Source organism: Rhipicephalus sanguineus, chromosome 8, assembly GCF_013339695.2.
Source record: "Rhipicephalus sanguineus isolate Rsan-2018 chromosome 8, BIME_Rsan_1.4, whole genome shotgun sequence".
Taxonomy (NCBI): Eukaryota; Metazoa; Arthropoda; class Arachnida; order Ixodida; family Ixodidae; genus Rhipicephalus; species Rhipicephalus sanguineus.
The window spans coordinates 2,308,048-2,326,798 of record NC_051183.1 but is presented as its reverse complement, the minus strand read 5'-3'; the positions used below and the strand labels follow the sequence as shown (position 1 = coordinate 2,326,798).

Genomic DNA, 18,751 nt, shown 5'->3' with positions numbered 1-18,751 from the left:
AAAGACCCGTCGGGACGCCTGGGCCGTTGGGCACTTCGATTGCAGGAATACGATATTCGTGTCGTATATCGTTCCGGTCGCAAGCATGCGGATGCTGATGCACTCTCCCGCTCGCCAATAACACCAGATGTGGCTTCTCTGTCACCCCTCTTTAACACCTGGTCACCACTCGACACCACTGACATGCTTTCGGAGCAGCGTAAAGACGCATACCTTGCCTTGTTGCTCGACTACCTCACCGATCCGTCTGCTGTCCCTTCGACGAGAGCGCTACGCCGTCAAGCAGTCCACTTTTCCGTGCGAGACAACATTCTGTACCGCCGCAACTACATGCCAGGTGGTCGGAAGTGGCTCCTTGCTGTCCCTAGTCATATGCGCTCTGACATCTGCGCGAATTTTTCATACAGATTCCCGAAGTGCTCACGCCGGCGTCTTGAAAACCTACGAAAGGCTGCGTCAGCGATATTACTGGCGAGGAATGTATCGCTTTGTGCAGAAATACGTTCAGTCTTGCCCTACATGCCAACAAAGCAAGACACCTCCGCGACACCTTACTGGCACGTTGCAGCCGCTCCCGTGCCCGGCTCGCCCATTTGACCGCGTGGGTATCGACCTCTACGGCCCGCAAGTTTCAAGTCCCACATGCGCTGCGGTCTTTCAAAATCGGAAGTTTTCTCTCATTTTCTACTCAATGAAACCATTTTAATAGAGTGGCTGCCTCCGAAGGCGACGAACATGGGGCTCTACCGCTCGGTGCCGCAGCGCCGCGCTACGCAAAGGAGCCAGTGTCAGCCTGCACTGGTAACCGCGGGACAAGAAAAGCGTGAAGCATGGGTTTGTAGAGCTAAGAACCGGCAAGTAGCCATCCGCTACGAGTCTTGTGTGTGCAACAAACTTCCGCGACGAAGACTTTTGTTACTGCGTCGGGCCTGTGATGTTCGGTGAGTAGCAGACAGCGCGCACTGAGACGAGGGCTCGCGCGCGCTTCCCGCCGGCAAATGATGCTTATCTGCCACAGGATGGTAAAAAGCGCTACATTTTACCACGTGCGATGCCACTCAGAACCCTCCAATGCGACCTCTTGATCGTCAGCCCCGTGCTCAGCGTCCACAAAATCGGCTGCAGATGCCAGTCATTGTTTAGATACGTTGAATTAAAAAACGCACATGGTAAAGATGACTAGAAGGCGAAAGCCACTTCTTCTTGTCAGTCGATGTACTGATTCTCCGCGTTACTGTATTTTCTTTCTTTCCTAGGCGTCGCATGCTACTACATGCTCGGTCTCGTAGACTGGTTCTCCTTCACCAGCAATCTCGAAGTGGTGAAGCTTTGGTCTATGAATTTTGTCTCACAGAGAGCGGCAAGTTCACTGGAATGCAAACGGAACAATAATGAGGAGCATTAAAAAAGGCGTCGCATTTTTGCTCACGTTTTGTGTGAGCACCAAACGAAACGAATGCTCTGAATAAAGAAACAGAAGCAGCGGCATTTGCCCGCTGAGAAGACGATCAACACGCAGTGCGAGACAACTTGTCAAATGACATTGAAACGTACCGAATTTAGACCGAAAGAGAAAAAAAAAAAAAACACTGAATCGTCGGGACGGCAGATCACAAAGTTGTCATGCGCAACCGAAGTCGCAGTTGTAAGGAAATAGTTTTGAACTGCTCTGATAGCGTCCGCCCAACAGTAGTTGGTTGTTTACTCACAAATTCTCATGTTTGCGGCCTAAAGTTCACAGCGCGGTGCCAAAACGCGCTCGTAGCAAAAGCGAAACCAGCAGTACGAAATACATGCAGACGCTCATACATGTAGAGGCACCGTCAGTCGTCGCGAACCCGTGCGATCGCTGGCTTGAGGCTTCTTTCTGTTATGCTCCGTTTGGTTATACAGGCAGTCTACTCTGACGAGAAATTTCCATAGTTTGCACTCAGCGAGTGACTACCTTCACGTAAGAAGCCGGTTCAGGGGTCTGCAACGCGGTGACAGCGTGAAGCGGGTGCTCGGTTTCTGCAAAGAGACAGCGACTTTAGACTATCTTGTGCTTTCAGTTCGTCGAAAATGATTCTTGACAGTAAAGAACAGTTCATTTCGAAGTACTTACAGAAATGCCCTGGAGGGCTCCCAGTGGCTCTGGAAACCGGTGGATTATTGTCGGCGTCGATCATCTCACGCGCTACGCTGAGACTGCAGCTCTCCCGGCAGCGACCGCCCGCGAAGTTGCACTTTTCATTCTCCGCAGCTTCATTCTACGCCATGGTGCTCCGCGGGAACTACTCAGTGATAGGGGTCGCGTGTTCTTGTCAGAGGTCATCCAAGCCCTCCTCGCTGAATGCAACATCATTCACCGGAAATCCACCGCCTACCATCCAGAGACAAATGGTCTCACCGAGCGGTTCAACCGCACACTCGGCGACATGTTGAGGATGTATACCTCCTTAGACCACACCAACTGGGACACTGTACTACCTTTTGTTACGTTCGCTTACAACACCGCGACGCAAGCGACTACCGGCTTTTCTCCGTTCTTTCTCTTGTACGGCCGCGAACCTTCCCACCTACTGGACACCATACTCCCGTACCGCCCTGATGCCTCTGAGTGCACTCCAGTTTCTGAAGTCGCCAGATACGCCGAAGACTGCCGTCAGTTGGCTCGTTCCCTTACAGCTGAAGCTCAAGGTCGACAAAAGACGCAAAATGACGACGTTCATCACCCAGCTCCTACGTTTCCTGCTGGCTCCCTTGTTTGGCTTTGGGTACCTCCCCCCCCCCACGTCCCTGGCCTTTCCTCTAAACTTCTGGCGCGGTACCATGGTCCGTACCGTGTCATTCATGCCACCTCGCCGGTGAACTACATCGTCGAGCCTCTCACACAGTCACCAGATTTGTGCTGTCGAGGGCGCGAGACTGTACACATCGACCGTCTCAAGCCCTACTACGACCCCCTCATTCTACGTACTCCATGAGTCGCCAGGATGGCTACGCTTCACCCCGGGGGTATTGTAGTGGAGCAGATGCACGAACGAGGATGCGCCTGTGAAAGAGGACGAAAGACGACCCGCGCTCTGATTGCACGAGAGCCTGTACCGCCTCCGTCAGCCTTGCACTGCGTTGCCGTACGGTCCTGTTTCGTTGCGACCTCGTTGCAACTTCATTACTCCAATAAACCTCATCACAACAGCATCCTTTACGCATTTCTCTAAGGCGACTTTTTCTCGTGTTATTGATGTGAAATAAGGAGGCATTGGCGCACACACGAGGCACCGGCTAAACCTTAACTCTTAAAGGGGTCGAACATAGAACGTATAGGGTGGGAAATTCCCGAACGTAAAAATACGCAACACATGCAATATACAACTTGAAGAACACCATTGCACTCCAATATGACGTCTCAGAAATACAAAGAAAAATTTTCCGTTATATGAATTTCTGAAGTCATACATAATGTAGATGAATTATCACGTAAAGACATACTTAACAGTCAAGCCAACATAGTCAACAACTACATATACCTATATACACTTGGACGTTAAAATGAAACGTAACATACATAAAACAACCTTCAAGACAAACATAGTCTTCAGACACATAAATATATACTGTGACGTTAAAACAGAACAAAGCATAAATGTGTTAGTAGCGGTCAGGAATGTCACTATCTTTCTGAATACTTTCAAAGCGCACTTCAGCAAATCTCTTGTTGCACACGGCCCAAAAGTTTCTTTTTTCTGAGTGGTCTGCGGTTTAATGTCCATAACACCAATTGAAATCGACGTCTTGGTGTGCAATGGTGTGCGTACCTAGAGGGAGATGATGTATGTCTTCATCTACAAATTTACAATCGCATTCAGGAGTTTCAGGGCAGCAAATTCTGTGCAAAAAATGCTTGGTGTGGGCGGTGCCTGGCTTTAACCGGTGAATAAGGGTTTCTACACTTCTGTCTTATGAGAACGGAATTTCGAATTCTTTAGGTGGTGCTATGGGATATAACTCAGAGCATTTTTTAGAATTTTGGTCAAATCACGTATTTCTACACGTAGTGAAACATCTTGCCCTTAAAATGAGGCGCAAGTCATTTTTCGATGTTGGAATAGAAACCATATCATATTTGTGATGTGCTTGTCGCAATGCTTGCAATGCTGTACGTATTGCCAGATATGTTGCAATGTCCTGGTATCCGCTAGAATATTTTATTTCATGACGTCTTTAATCTACGAGACACTTAAAGAGCTCACAAAGCCTTTTTTCTTCTTTTTTCCTTTCACTCAATTATATTGACCCCCTGGCCCTTTTAGAACTTCCTGCAAACTAACGCGGTTTTTCCCTGCCTCCGGATCGGAGTTACTGCGAGCTTTTTTCACCTCAAGTGGTTTTGCAGTGCCTCCGGGACGCGAACTTTTCACCGAACGACGACGTCATAGGATGACGTCATCTTGCGATGCCGCGCTATGTGACTACACAGTGAAATCATGATGACGTCACAAATTTGGGCGATCTGTGACGTCATCACATAATATTTTGCATTTCTTGTGTTGATGCCGACGGTCACCTTTGGCGTTTTATGAGGTATGTAAGGCTTCCGCCTTAATAAGTAGATAAATATATAAATAAGTCATTAAATAAATAAATACATAAAGAAATAAATAAAGAGCGGCCAGTTGACGTGAAAGCGCGTGCATAAGGACATACTTAGACAAAACTTGGCGGTCAAGAATGGCACAAGAACGACAGACTGGTAACTTAGCCGTGGTGTGTTTGCATAACAATGTGTCTTTCGAATATGTCATGGTTGTCTCATATTCACCGCTTTACAGCTACTCCGCACTATCGGTGAACTCCAATGACAGATTCAGACCACTTCCGAAAGCAGTTTCACTGCTCTTTGCGGGACAAGGCTATTCAATTGGTATACCGTGAGATGCCTCACATAAATCAGCCGTGTAAGATAGCTTGCCTTTAACTTAGCGAACTTTAATAATAATATCTGGGGTTTAACGTCCCAAAACCACGATATGATAATGAGGGACGCCTTAGTGGAGGACACGGGAAATTTCGACCTCCTTGGGTTCGTTAACATGCATCTAAATCTAAGTACACAGGCCTCAAACATTTTCACCTCCACCGAAAATGCAGCCGCCGTGGCCGGGATTCGATCCCGCGACCTTCGAGTCAGCAGTCGAGCGCCATAACCACTAGACAACAGAGGCGGGGCAACTTAGCAAAGTCAACAAAAATGTTTGAATATTGAGCCCAGTGTAAACGCACGAGCAAATGTCCCAGAATGCTCCTCAATAAAATTTTACTGTGCTCCCTTGTAGGTCAGAGACCAGGAGCCGAATGGGTTCGGACGACTGGAAGCACGATACCTTGGTAATCGATGGCGTGTCCTACTCCGGGATTACGGACAAAGAACTTTTCTTCAAAGCGAAGGAGCTCAAACTGCAGGAAGGCGACGTAGTACAGGTAAGTCAGGTGGGCTCGTTGTAAGGTATTGTGCTAAATAATGACCGCCCTTACACCGTATGGAGACGGTTGACGAGCGAAGCTGAAAGGCGCGACCCCGGTGTTCAGCACTGGGTTTATCGCGGAGCCATTCCGCTCTGCGTAGGTGGATGACGAGGGAAACTGTGTAGCACATGGCACAGAGGTGACACAGAATTATGCTGAAAGGTGTAGATAGGGTCGGAATTTTCATGAAAGGTACAGACAGGAACAGAACATCCCTTTGATGCTGCGCACGTTCCTTTAAAGAATTCCTTTTGGCAGCACGCGTCTTTCTGCCGCGACATGTGTCACTTTGTCTTGCTTGCCATACGTGGTTGGCTTTCAATACACGTTCTTGAGAACGCACTTGAGCGGCATGCGCATTTTTGCCTCACTGTCCATTTCGCGACCCTTTAGTGGACCAGTGTTGGGTAGTGTGGCTTGTCCAATTTTTGGGGCACATACCTGCGTTATCCAAAAAATGGCAGGAAAGGGAAGATGGAAGCTTGCGATGAAAAAATCTGTAAACAGCGGGTGGGTGCTCGAGCCGACGTTTCGACAAGCGGACTTGTCTTCTTCAAGGTTCCAGCCTTGAAGAAGACGTGCACTTCTCGAAACATCGGATCGAGCACCCACCCCCTGTTTACGGAGTTTTTCATACTGGCGTTAGGGTGTTCTGCCTACGGACATCCGTTTCGCCTCGGCATAATCAGATTCGCTGTAAAAACAACCGGCAGGAGGAGCTAGGTGGGCCGCTGCGATGCATTCAAAGCTTTGGGACTTTTAGGCGTGATATGCGAAATACGAAAATGCAGAGTAATGAGGCTTCACATACTTCATGTGCTAAATTTAATGAATAAAGCTTCATTGGCCGCTTCTAAACCGGCACGATGTGTTTTCTAACAGAAATCACGCCACAAAAGGAACATTTAAAATTTACGACATTTTAATCTCATTCTGTAACAAATCTCATTTTAAAAAGCTGCCTGAATAACTCAAGATGACGAGGCACAAGATATCGTCAGTCCTTTTCGTTTAAGGTCTAACGTCTTATTTTAATGCTTGTTTGAATTCTCGGGATACAACCGGTATACTAATGTGGATTCACTTCATGTGGTTGCATCGTATACGCCTATGTTACAGGTTTCTCACTCTCTCGGTTTTCCGGCGTCGCTGCAACATTGTTATTCAAATCGCCATAGCAAAGCTTTAATGTGCGTGTGTCACGCATCCACTGTAGTTGTAAGACGCTTAGGTTTACGCTACATACGCTTAAAATTTGTAGCATTAATGATCCTTTACATAGTAACTGCTTCAAACAACATTCACTACGTATGCAATAAGTGCAGGTGGTAACTGCTAATATGGTAATATTACTGCCATGACACTGACTAACTACAAGAAGTAGTAACACAAAATAATTTGCTACAATAACAGCCACTACCTTGTTAGCACGGTTACTAGCACTAGTGAACTATAATTACGCAACAATACATAATTATGTAATCATACAGCCATAACGAATCATAAACGAAAGCATACACACGCACAGCTCCTACGCGACATACACTCATGCAGCAATGCTAATGCTATTTGTGGCCATACTTTGGGCTGCTTTGCGTTGTACTGGTAAGCAGTTGTCAACTTCGACAAATAATCGATATTCTGGATCCTGAATTTCATAACTCACAATTTGTATATACGCGTGTCATGACGCAGTATAAAAATGTTACTGTAACATAACCAAGAAAATTGCAGTTTGCAGAAATTTTCCCGTAACATTCGTCACAATTACAGCACAAAACACTATGGCCACCAGATGTAATAACGTTTGATAAACGGACACGTAGAAAAAAATAGAAACATTTATTAACCCTGACAATAGGTCGGCAAACTCACTCGTGAGTCGACTCACTCAGACTCAGATCGGGCCGTGAGTCTGAGTGAGTCCAGCTGAGTAATATTTTGGTGAGTTTGAGTCGGAATGAGGCCGGTTGAAGACAATATTAGTGATTCTGAGTCTGAGTGAGTCCAGTTGAGGAAAATATTGGTGAGTCCGAGTCCGAGTGAGCCTTAAGCCCAAAATATATTTCTTGAGTGAGTCCGAGTGAGCTCCACCTTTTGTTGCCGACTTACGGTTCTATCTACTCATCTTCAGCATTACTATCAACCTTATATCGGCTTACGTTTATACTCAAGTCTATTCAGTCATATCTCAACTCACTAGCATTCATGCGCCACCTCATTATTTATTGATAAGAGGCGCGAGTTAGGGGAAGGGGTGGCATGACCTCCCCCCGCAAACTCTTTCATGGAAAGTTCTTGATAAAACTACTTTTTGTGAGTCGCGTATTTTATAAATATGTCATTACTGGATTGATATAGTGAAAGACCGCAGCACTGTCGTGGTCTCGACGCCTTTTATTCAGCAAAGCCGCCTGACCAACGCTCAGAACGAAGATGACGCTCCCAGTGATGATGATTACATACAGGTGAAGAGAATGAAGGAAGGATGTTGTGAATATTGTGCTCACACTAATTTCCCCCTCGCGCTGAAGCGGCCAGCCTGGCCGCTGTTTATGACGGTTGTGTACGTTGTAGGAATGGTTTTAAGCGGGAAACGTGGACAACCTCTGTGCCGCGGCAACGGCTGTCGGAAGGCATGACAACGGGAGTTACCCGATAGTTCAAGGGAGAAGTTTGCTTGACGATAGCATAGGGACCGATAAAACGTGGCTGAAACTTATCACATAGGCCAGGAACTCGCGTAGGGGTCAACAGCAATACTTCATCTCCGGGATTGAAGTGAACGACGCGGTGAAAGTCATCGTAGCGAGCCTTCCGATCCTGTTGACTCGCCTCGGTATTGAGGCGGGCGCGGTGGCGAGAAGCGGCAAGGCGAGAGATTAAGTGCTCACTCGACGACGCCGACGACCCCACGGGAACGTCAAAAAAAGAGACGTCTAGGGGAGGTGTCGGTTGACGGCCGTAGACAAGAAAGAAGGGTGAGTAGCCCGTGGTGCGCTGCGTAGCGGTATTGTACGCGAAGGTCACGAATTGCGAGATGGTATCCCAATTTGTGTGGTCGGCGTCGATATACATGGAGATCATATCGGAGAGAGTTCGATGAAAGCGCTCTGTGAGGCCATTAGTCTGGGGATGGTAGCTGGAAGTCGTCTTATGGATGGTGTTACATGCGTGGAGAACGTCCTCGAGTAGTTTCGAGAGAAACGCCTTGCCGCGGTCACTCAAAAGCACACGCGGCGCGCCGTGCCGCAGAAAGATAGCTTCCAAGAAGAAGGTGGCAATGTCCTCCGCTGATCCGGAAGGGAGTGCAGCTGTTTCGGCCTACCTTGTCAAGTGGTCTACTGCAGTGATTATCCATCGCTTACCACTTGCTGATATTGGCAGTGGTCCGTAGAGATCGATCCCAATGACCTCGAATGGAGCGTCAGGATATGGAAGAGGTTGTAGGGGTCCCGCGGGAGATGAAGTGGGTCGTTTGCGGCGTTGGCAGAGCGAGCATGAAGCAACGTATCGCGCTACGCATGTGGAGAGTCCAGGCCAAGCAAAGCAACTGCGGATGCGGTCATATGTCTTGTGAAAGCCGAGATGACCAGCCTTGGGGTCGTCGTGAAATGCTGCCAATATCTGTGCTCTAAGTGAGCGAGGAGCGACGGGCACCCAACGCTGTCCTTCGGGGTGGAAGATATAGCGGTATAGGATTGAGTTCTCAATCTTGAAGTTCTGCAACTGGCGACGGGCGCGGGCGTTAGGAGGACGCGAAGAGCCGTGAAGGCGTTGTATAATGGAGTGGCAGTAAGCGTCGCTGCGTTGGTGAGACGCAAACGTCTCGTTGCGGAACGAAGGAAGCACATTGAGAGCGGCGAGTGAAAGAACTGCCGAAGACTCGTTGACGGGGTCGCTCACGGATGGCGACAGGCCGGTTAGGTCTGACGATGGAGGTAACGGACAACGGCTGAGAGCATCTGCATCCATAAGCGTGCGCAGGGTTCCCCTTCAGGGGGGGCGAAGGTTCGCCGCAGCGCCCCCCTCCCTATTATGTCAATGTATGAGGCTGCCTTTGCGCCTCTCTTCTCGCCCCCCCTACAATGTATAGGGCTGATTTGCGCCCCCCCTTCTCGCCCCCTTGCCGCCCTCCCCCTGCGCACGCCTATGTCTGCATCGTTATGTTTCTTGCCTGATTTGTACGTGACGTCAAAGTCATATTCTTGAAGACGAAGTATCCAGCGACCGAGGCGGCCAGACAAATTCTTTAACGTCGACAGCCAGCACAGAGCGTGGTGTTCAGTCACAACGGTAAAGTGGCGGCCGTAGAGATAAGGTCGAAATTTCTGAATGGCCCACACAACGGCGAGACACTCCTGCTCAGTGATCGTCTAGTTTTTCTCCGCAGATGTCAGGGTCCGACTTGCGTATGCGATCACACGTTTTCCCGAACTCTCGTGTCGTTGCAAAAGAACAGCGCCGATACCATGACCGCTGGCACCATATGGAGGAGAGTGGGCACGGTGTCATCGAAATGACAAAGCACTGGCTCAGACGTGAGGGCACGTTTCAACGTGTCAAAAGCCATTCGGCACTCGTGCGACCATACGTAATAAGTTCCCGAGGAAAGGAGTTGGTGAAGCGGCGCGGCAATGGTGGCGAAGTCGCGTATGAAGCGCCGGAAGTAAGAGGCAAGGCCAAGAAAGCTGCGGAGCTCTTTGGAACGGTGAGGCGTCGGGAAGTGAAGAACGGCGGCAATCTTGTCGGGGTCAGGCCGAATTCCGTCTTTGCTGACGAGATGTCCTAGTACTTTAATGGTTTTGCTTGCAAAGTGGCACTTTTTGGTATTCTGCTGGAGAGCAGCAGCTGCGAAACACGTCAGAACTTCGTCTAAGCGCTGCAAGTGTTGTTCGAATGTTGAAGAAAATATGACTACGTCGTCAACGTAACATAAGCATGTCTTCCACTTAAGGCCCCGCAGTACAGTGTCCATCATTCGTTCAAAGGTTGCTGGCGCACTGCAGAGCCCAAAAGGCATGACGTTAAATTCGTAAAGCCCGTCAGGTGTTGCAAAGGCAGTTTTCTCCTTATCATCCTCGTGCATGGGAATTTGCCAGTAACCGGAGCGCAGGTCAAGGCTTGAAAAATATTCCGCTCCTTGCAACGAATCTAAGGCATCATCAATGCGAGGCAAGGGATATACGTCTTTTCTGGTTATTTTGTTCAAGGCACGGTAATCAACGCAGAATCGCACCGAGCCGTCTTTCTTGCGCACGAGAACGACAGGTGAGGACCAAGGGCTTGCGGAGGGGCGGATATTAAATGCGAAGCATTTCTTAGCGAACTTCTGCGACTTTGACCGTATCTATCTATCTATCTATCTATCTATCTATCTATCTATCTATCTATCTATCTATCTATCTATCTATCTATCTATCTATCTATCTATCTATCTATCTATCTATCTAGCCGCCTACGACTTTGTGCTCTCCTGGTCGCTTGGTTAATCGAATGTGCACCAAAATTGGTATGGCGTAACATGACTGTATGACGAACATAAATGACAAGTCATAACATGAAAATCATGACACGAATGTCATGTACAGCATGATTTACATGCTACGCTCATGGTGCGCTGGCGGCCGTTTCGCTAGCTTGATATACACCAAAATTGGTATCTTGTGACGTGACTGTGTGACGAACATAAATAAGACGAGTTAACATGAAAATCATGACACGCATGTCATGTACAGCATGACTTACGTGACACGCTCATGGTGCGCTGGCGGCCGTTTCGCTAGCTTTATATACACCAAAATTGGTATCTTGCGACGTGACCGTGTGACGAACATAAATAACACGAGTTATCATGAAAATCATGACACGCATGTCATGTACAGCATGACTTACGTGCCACGCTCATGGGGCGCTGGCGGCCGTTTCGCTAGACTGATATGCACCGAAATTGGTATCTTGCGACGTGACCGTGTGACGAACATAAATAACACGAGTTATCATGAAAATCATGACACGCATGTCATGTACAGCATGACTTACGTGCCACGCTCATGGGGTGCTGGCGGCCGTTTCGCTAGATTGATATAGACCAATATTGATCTCTTCCGACGTGACCGTGTGACGAACATAAATAACACGAGTTATTATGAAAATCATGACACGCATGTCATGTACAGCATGACTTACGTGCCACGCTCATGGGGCGCTGGCGGCCGTTTCGCTAGATTGATATGCACCGAAATTGGTATCTTGCGACGTGACCGTGTGACGAACATAAATAACACGAGTTATCATGAAAATCATGACACGCATGTCATGTACAGCATGACTTACGTGCCACGCTCATGGGGCGCTGGTGGCCGTTTCGATAGCTTGATCTACCCCGGAATTGGTCTTGCGCGACGTGACTGTGTGACAAACATAAAAACACGAGTTAACATGAAAATCATGACACGCATGTCATGTACAGCATGACTTACGTGCCACGCTCATGGGGTGCTGGCGGCCGTTTCGCTAGATTGATATGCACCGAAATTGGTATCTTGCGACGTGACCGTGTGACGAACATAAATAACACGAGTTATCATGAAAATCATGACACGCATGTACAGCATGACTTACGTGCCACGCTCATGGGGCGCTGGCGGCCGTTTCGCTAGATTGATATGCACCGAAATTGGTATCTTGCGACGTGACCGTGTGACGAACATAAATAACACGAGTTATCATGAAAATCATGACACGCATGTCATGTGTAGCATGACTTACGTGCCACGCTCATGGGGCGCTGGCGGCCGTTTCGCTAGATTGATATACACCAAAATTGGTATCTTGCGACGTGACCGTTTGACGAACATAAATAACACGAGTTATCATGAAAATCATGACACGCATGTCATGTACAGCATGACTTACGTGCCACGCTCATGGCGCGCTGGTGGCCGTTTCGATAGCTTGATCTACCCCGGAATTGGTCTTGCGCGACGTGACTGTGTGACAAACATAAAAACACGAGTTAACATGAAAATCATGACACGCATGTCATGTACAGCATGACTTACGTGCCACGCTCATGGGGTGCTGGCGGCCGTTTCGCTAGATTGATATGCACCGAAATTGGTATCTTGCGACGTGACCGTGTGACGAACATAAATAACACGAGTTATCATGAAAATCATGACACGCATGTACAGCATGACTTACGTGCCACGCTCATGGGGCGCTGGCGGCCGTTTCGCTAGATTGATATGCACCGAAATTGGTATCTTGCGACGTGACCGTGTGACGAACATAAATAACACGAGTTATCATGAAAATCATGACACGCATGTCATGTGTAGCATGACTTACGTGCCACGCTCATGGGGCGCTGGCGGCCGTTTCGCTAGATTGATATACACCAAAATTGGTATCTTGCGACGTGACCGTTTGACGAACATAAATAACACGAGTTATCATGAAAATCATGACACGCATGTCATGTACAGCATGACTTACGTGCCACGCTCATGGCGCGCTGGTGGCCGTTTCGATAGCTTGATCTACCCCGGAATTGGTCTTGCGCGACGTGACTGTGTGACAAACATAAAAACACGAGTTAACATGAAAATCATGACACGCATGTCATGTGCAGCATGACTTACGTGCCACGCTCATGGGGCGCTGGCGGCCGTTTCGCTAGATTGATATACACCAAAATTGGTATCTTGCGACGTGACCGTGTGACGAACATAAATAACACGAGTTATCATGAAAATCATGGCACGCATGTCATGTACAGCATGACTTACGTGCCACGCTCATGGTGCGCTGGCGACCGTTTCGCTAGCTTGATATACACCAAAATTGGTATCTTGCAACGTGACTGTGTGACGAACATAAAAAACACGAGTTAACATGAAAGTCATGACACACATGTCATGTACAGCATGACTTACGTGCCACGCTCATGGTGCCCTGGCGGCCGTTTCTCTAGGTTGATCGACCCCCAAGTTGGTATTGCGCGACGTTACTGTGTGACGAACATAAATAATAGGAGTTAACATGAAAACCATGACACGCATTTTCCTCAATGACATACAAGACGATGTATGCAGCTCTTTGCTGGCTGCTTCGCATTACATCGATTCCCACAATGCGTGGGATCTGCCGGCTTTTTTTGCTTGAGCATATCGGTAACGTGCTTGTCGATGATCTGGCGTTCGCTAGTAGATACACGGTATGGTCGGCGGCGGACAATGGAAGTTCCATCAGTGTGTATGCGATGAGCTGCCACCGAAGTCTGTCCGAGAATAGGGGAATGTACGTCAAAGGAAGATTTATGCTTCGACAACAGCGCTAGTAGTTTATCTGCTTGTGGCGGAGTTAGATCCGTGCTGATTGCACTGGCGAGAGCCGTAGCAGGACTAGTATCTGTAAGTGAGCGTGGTTGCGCCGCATCAGTATTCGTAGCCACTACAGAGAGAGGTTGTGTGTCCACGCCGCAAACGACAACAGAGCCTTTAGGAAGCAGAATCGGCTCATTTGTGACGTTGAGTACAGCGAGACAGGCGGTGCCGTTGGTGAAGCGAAGAAGACTCGACGCTAGTGCAATTCCCTTGGAGAGACAACGGGCTGATGGAGCGACTAGAACATCACCGTGGTCAATGATATCCGAAGCAACCGTGAGAACTTGTTCGTGGCCAGGTGGCACCACGGAATCTTAGGCGGTTCGTAAACGGTGGCGTGACCAAGATTCCTCGTCGGTATCATCAGTCTCTGGCATGTGTACGAGGCGTTGTCGACAAGAGATGAAGGCGGAAGCACCAGAAAGAAAGTCCCATCCCAAAATTAGCATATAAGCACAGGAAGTCAACACGGTGAATTGAATATGGTGCCGGATCCCATCAATAAAAACATGAACGGTGCACTGTGCTAACGGCCGTATCGTAAAGTCATTTGCGCTACGTAAGGGATTGCCAGTATAAGGTGTAGTAACCTTACGTAGACGATGACACAAATCCGCATGAATAACAGAAATAGCGGCTCCCGTGTCCACCAATGCTTGAATAGGCACCCCTTCAGCATGCACTAATAACAAATTGGCCAGGCCCTCTGGAGGTTTTGGCGTTTGTCCGAGCGATGCAGCTTTCCCTCCAAAAACTGCACCACCTAGTTTTCCGAGCGGTATTCAGAGGCATGGGTGACTGGCTGTAGCGGCGATGTTGAGCGGCGCAGAGGAGAAGGGGAGCGGCGGCGTCCTGGACGGTAGGTTCGAGGTGCGTCGGGAGGAGAGGACGGGGAGAAGGAACGTGTTGGAGCGCGGCGCTCGTACTGGTTAGGAGAGAACGTCGAATCCCTTTCGTAAACATCGTAGCCGCGGCGTTCGTCCTGCTGGCGCTTGCGACAAAATCGCGAGAAGTGGCATGGAATGCCACAATAATAACATATTGGGCGAGATGAGCGCCAGGGGTTGTAAAATGCAGGAGCAGGTGGGACAGGTGAACGTGGTGCAAATGCTGCTAAGTTGGTCTGAGCAGGCACAGGATGCACGCGCTGAACCAAGGCAGGTTGCATGGCAGCGATTTGCGCATACGTCGAGGGCGGAGTTAGTGGCGTCGGAGTGTCAGGCGTGATAGCGCAAGCCATTGAGGACAGCTCCTCTTCAATGATGTCGCGCAGACTAGCAGACTAGTAGCCGAGGAGTGAGGCTGAGGGGCGGGCGGACAGGACAGTCCTTGCGCTTGAAGCTCTTCGCGAATCAGAGTGCGAATCAGCGTACGCAAATCCGCATCCGAGGAAGGTCGGCTGTCACAGGTGTCTGGGTGCAAACGGATGGCCTGTAGTTCGTCAAATGCTGGCAAGTCGTGATGACATCCTCGACGGTGTTGGGGTTTTTGACGGCCAGAGCGTTGAACGCGACGTGGCCTATCCCTGTGAGGATGTGTCGAACACGAGCAGCCTCCGTCATAGCCGAGTCCACGCGGCGGCAAAGAGCAAGGACGTCTTCGATGTACGAAGTGTACGTCTCTCCTGGTTGTTGTACGCGTCCGTCGAGCTTTCTCTTCGACACTTCAGAATGAATGTTGGGTGTCCCAAATATTCTCCGGATTTGTTGAGCGAAGGTAGGCCAATCAGCGAAGATGTCCTCGTGGTTAAAAAACCACGTTTTTGCTACGTCTGACAGATAGAATGCGACGTGGCGAAGTTTTTGAGGATTGTCCCAGTTGTTATGCACACTTGTCATGTCGCACTCCTTCAGCCATACTTCGACATCGTCGCGTGGGCGACCGGAGAAGATAGGTGGGTCCCGCTGCCGGGCGGTGACGGTATATGCGGGGGCGGGTGGCCGGGCGGGGATGCCGGATGGACCAGGCAGCGTGTCTTGGGCCATGACAGCGGATTGGCGGAGCAAGCGGCGACCCGAACGAAGCTCCAGGGGAACTCGACGCCGTAGGGGACTTGGGGATCGAAAGCAGCCTCCACCACTCTGAAAACCGCAGCACTGTCGTGGTCCCGACGCCTTTTATTCAGCAAAGCCGCCTGACCAACGCTCAGAACGAAGATGACGCTCCCAGTGATGATGATTACATACAGGTGAAGAGAATGAAGGAAGGATGTTGTGAATATTGTGCTCACAATAGGATAACGGTGATATATGACATATGATGATATCTCGTATTTGAAGGTACAAGATCAAAAGGTGTATCGTAGAACACCGATTATGTAAGATATTTGCGTTAAATAGCATTGACACCATGATCGAAAAAGCTAATTTTACGCCAACGGGCTCATGGGTTGACTCACTCAGGCTCACTCAGACTCAAGTGAAGCCGTGAGTCTGAGTGAGTCCGACTTAGTAATATGGTGGTGAACTTGAGTCTGAATGAGTCCGGTTGAGAAAAAGTTCAGCGAGTTTGAATCCGAGTGAGTCCGGTTGAGGAAACTTTCTGTAAGTCTCAGTCCGAGTGAGCCCTCACAGCAAAATATATTTCTCGAAGGAGTCTGAGTGAGCTCCAATTTTTTGCCGACCTATGACCCTGACACGCTCAGTAGTAATGGCAGCGTTTATTTTTACTACCTATGGAATATTTCTGCCGTAGCAAGACGCTAGCGACAAGTGGTAAAGTTGGATTAGTATGGTCTGCAGTAACGTTTTATAACCATTTTTTATGAGTGCATTATAACCCGATGTCAGATGTCGGTAAACTGTGATCTGAACCTGCTGATGCAGGTACCTCAAACATATATTCATTAAGGACACGGTACTTTTACGTATTGAAGCGCGTTCCCCTGCTATTTATCTACAATAACTTTCGTGGAGCATAGTTACCTGGAATCACTTTGGCTCGTGTATCTTTAGTGCCTGAATTGGAAACCAATATTTCTTACTATCGCTACAGAGTTTCTCGTGTGTTTTTTTCGTCTAATACCTTCAATTATTTTTTGAGGTGAAAAAGATGCTTTAGGAAAGCAACATATATACAACAGGGCATACGGAGAGCGTAATTGGCAAGTTTTGATCAGAACTTTCAAGTGAAGTAGGGCTCACGGGCCCGGCATGCCGTTCTAGAGAGAGAGAGAGACAACTTTATTTGCGATTCTAGAAAGTGCGCAAAATTACATGCTTTGCACACCGCCAACCAGACGCGCTAATGATGTGCCGTTGTTTGTGCAGGTGGCGTTTCCGAAATGCGGCACTCACTGGGTGCAGCAGATCACACAGCTCATTCTACACAAAGGAGATGGACCGCGCAACTTCGAGGAGTTCCTGGAACGGGCCCCGTTCATCGAGTACCAAGGTGAAGAAGCCATCGAAGGAATGGAGGCTCCGCGCACAATGCGCACTCACTTGGCATTTCGTCGCCTATCGTTTGACCCGAAGGCAAAGTACGTCTACATCGCACGGAACCCCTGGGACGTCGCCATATCCTACTATCACTTCATGAAGCCCATGCCGGACTGGGAACTGCGGGACGCAGATTTCGACGAAGTACTGGACGCCTTCCTCAGGGGGGACACCGGGTTCGGCAATTACTTCAAGCACGTCGCGGAAGGCTACGCACTCAGGGACGAGCCCAACGTTTTCTTCATGACCTACGAACAGCTGACGCAGGACAACCGCGGCACGATAATCAAGTTGGCCCGGTTCCTCGGCGAAGAGTACGGACGTCAGGTGGAAGAGGACGAAGAGTTGCTTCAAACGATCCTAGACTGCAGCAGCGTGGTATACATGAAGAGATTTCTCAAGGTCACTCATCAGGACCTGGCGTGCCTTTTCGTCAGGAATCCAGAAGTCCTAGCCAAGATGGCGAAACTGGCGACGGAAGAATCTCGCGCCAAGGCGAAAGAGGAGGTGAACTTCGTCCGCGTAGGGAAGGCCGGCGGGTGGCGGGAGACACTCACAAAAGAGCAGCTCGCGAGAATCGAGGAAAGGATACAGGAAGCGTCCAAGGATTCTGACTTCATGAGCCTCTGGACCAAGGAGAGGCAAGACGCCAGGAGTATGATCAACGCTTGACACTCAATTTCGCGTGCCGTAATAGTTGAAACATTCAGAACTGTATTGGTGCAAATGTAAAAAAGAATCAAACGACTTTTCCTAATTACGAGAATCACCACACTCGGATGCTGTAACGAACATTTCTACAACATTTTTTCAAAACGTAGCACAACAAGGCACAAATAAATTTTCCTGTTTGCTCTTTCTGTGTCCGCGACACCAAAGACGAGTCACCCGCGAGAAAATCAGTCACTGTAACATTGTACGAGTCAATCACCACTAGCTACACTCGAATTAACGCGGGAACACACTTAGTGAAGCAGTGCTTACTGCGCCTATGATTTCGTTACGTCATTCTTGGCACCGCAAATGTGAATCTATGCCGGCACGAAAGTGGTGTTCGCAAGTGCTCGCACTCTAAACCGTCATGGTTCGCTGCCGACAATTGTCACTATATAGACTTCAGACAGAACGAAACTGCTTTGGGGCCACCGGCGTGCTCGTCACATGAAGGCCTTGGTCTCGTGTGAAAAGAACAGCTTTAGGTTGCTCGCATAAACAGTCATATAGGCGTAGAAGTGACCACAATTTCCTAAGGACTTGTACTTGCGAGAAGGCAGCCAAAGGTATGGCTTCACACGGGCTTTTTGTGTCCCTCTATACTTCCCATCAAAAATTTCACGTAATGCTAAAAAGAGTGTCCGGCGGGGCCAGTTTAAATAGCGCTCCCTTTATTTACACGTTTGACGATGCAATCTC

The 18,751-nt window shown here is 48.9% G+C and overlaps 1 protein-coding gene across 1 annotated transcript; it reads left to right on the top strand.

Moving 5' to 3' along the window:
- The first annotated feature begins 5,323 nt into the window (after nt 1–5,323).
- LOC119402499 (sulfotransferase ssu-1) lies at nt 5,324–18,163 on the top strand. Its single transcript, XM_037669648.2, has 2 exons — nt 5,324–5,463; nt 17,168–18,163. Exons 1-2 carry the CDS (start codon nt 5,338–5,340, stop codon nt 18,008–18,010), a joined length of 969 nt encoding a protein of 322 aa, XP_037525576.2. The 5' UTR covers nt 5,324–5,337; the 3' UTR covers nt 18,011–18,163.
- The last annotated feature ends 588 nt before the right edge of the window (nt 18,164–18,751 follow it).

Coding starts and splice junctions, on each gene's coding strand:
- LOC119402499 (XM_037669648.2), top strand. CDS start 5,338: ATGGGTTCGGACGACTGGAAGCACGATACCTTGGTAATCGATGGCGTG. Junction 5,464..17,167: donor AGGAAGGCGACGTAGTACAG/GTAAGTCAGGTG, acceptor TTGTTTGTGCAG/GTGGCGTTTCCGAAATGCGG.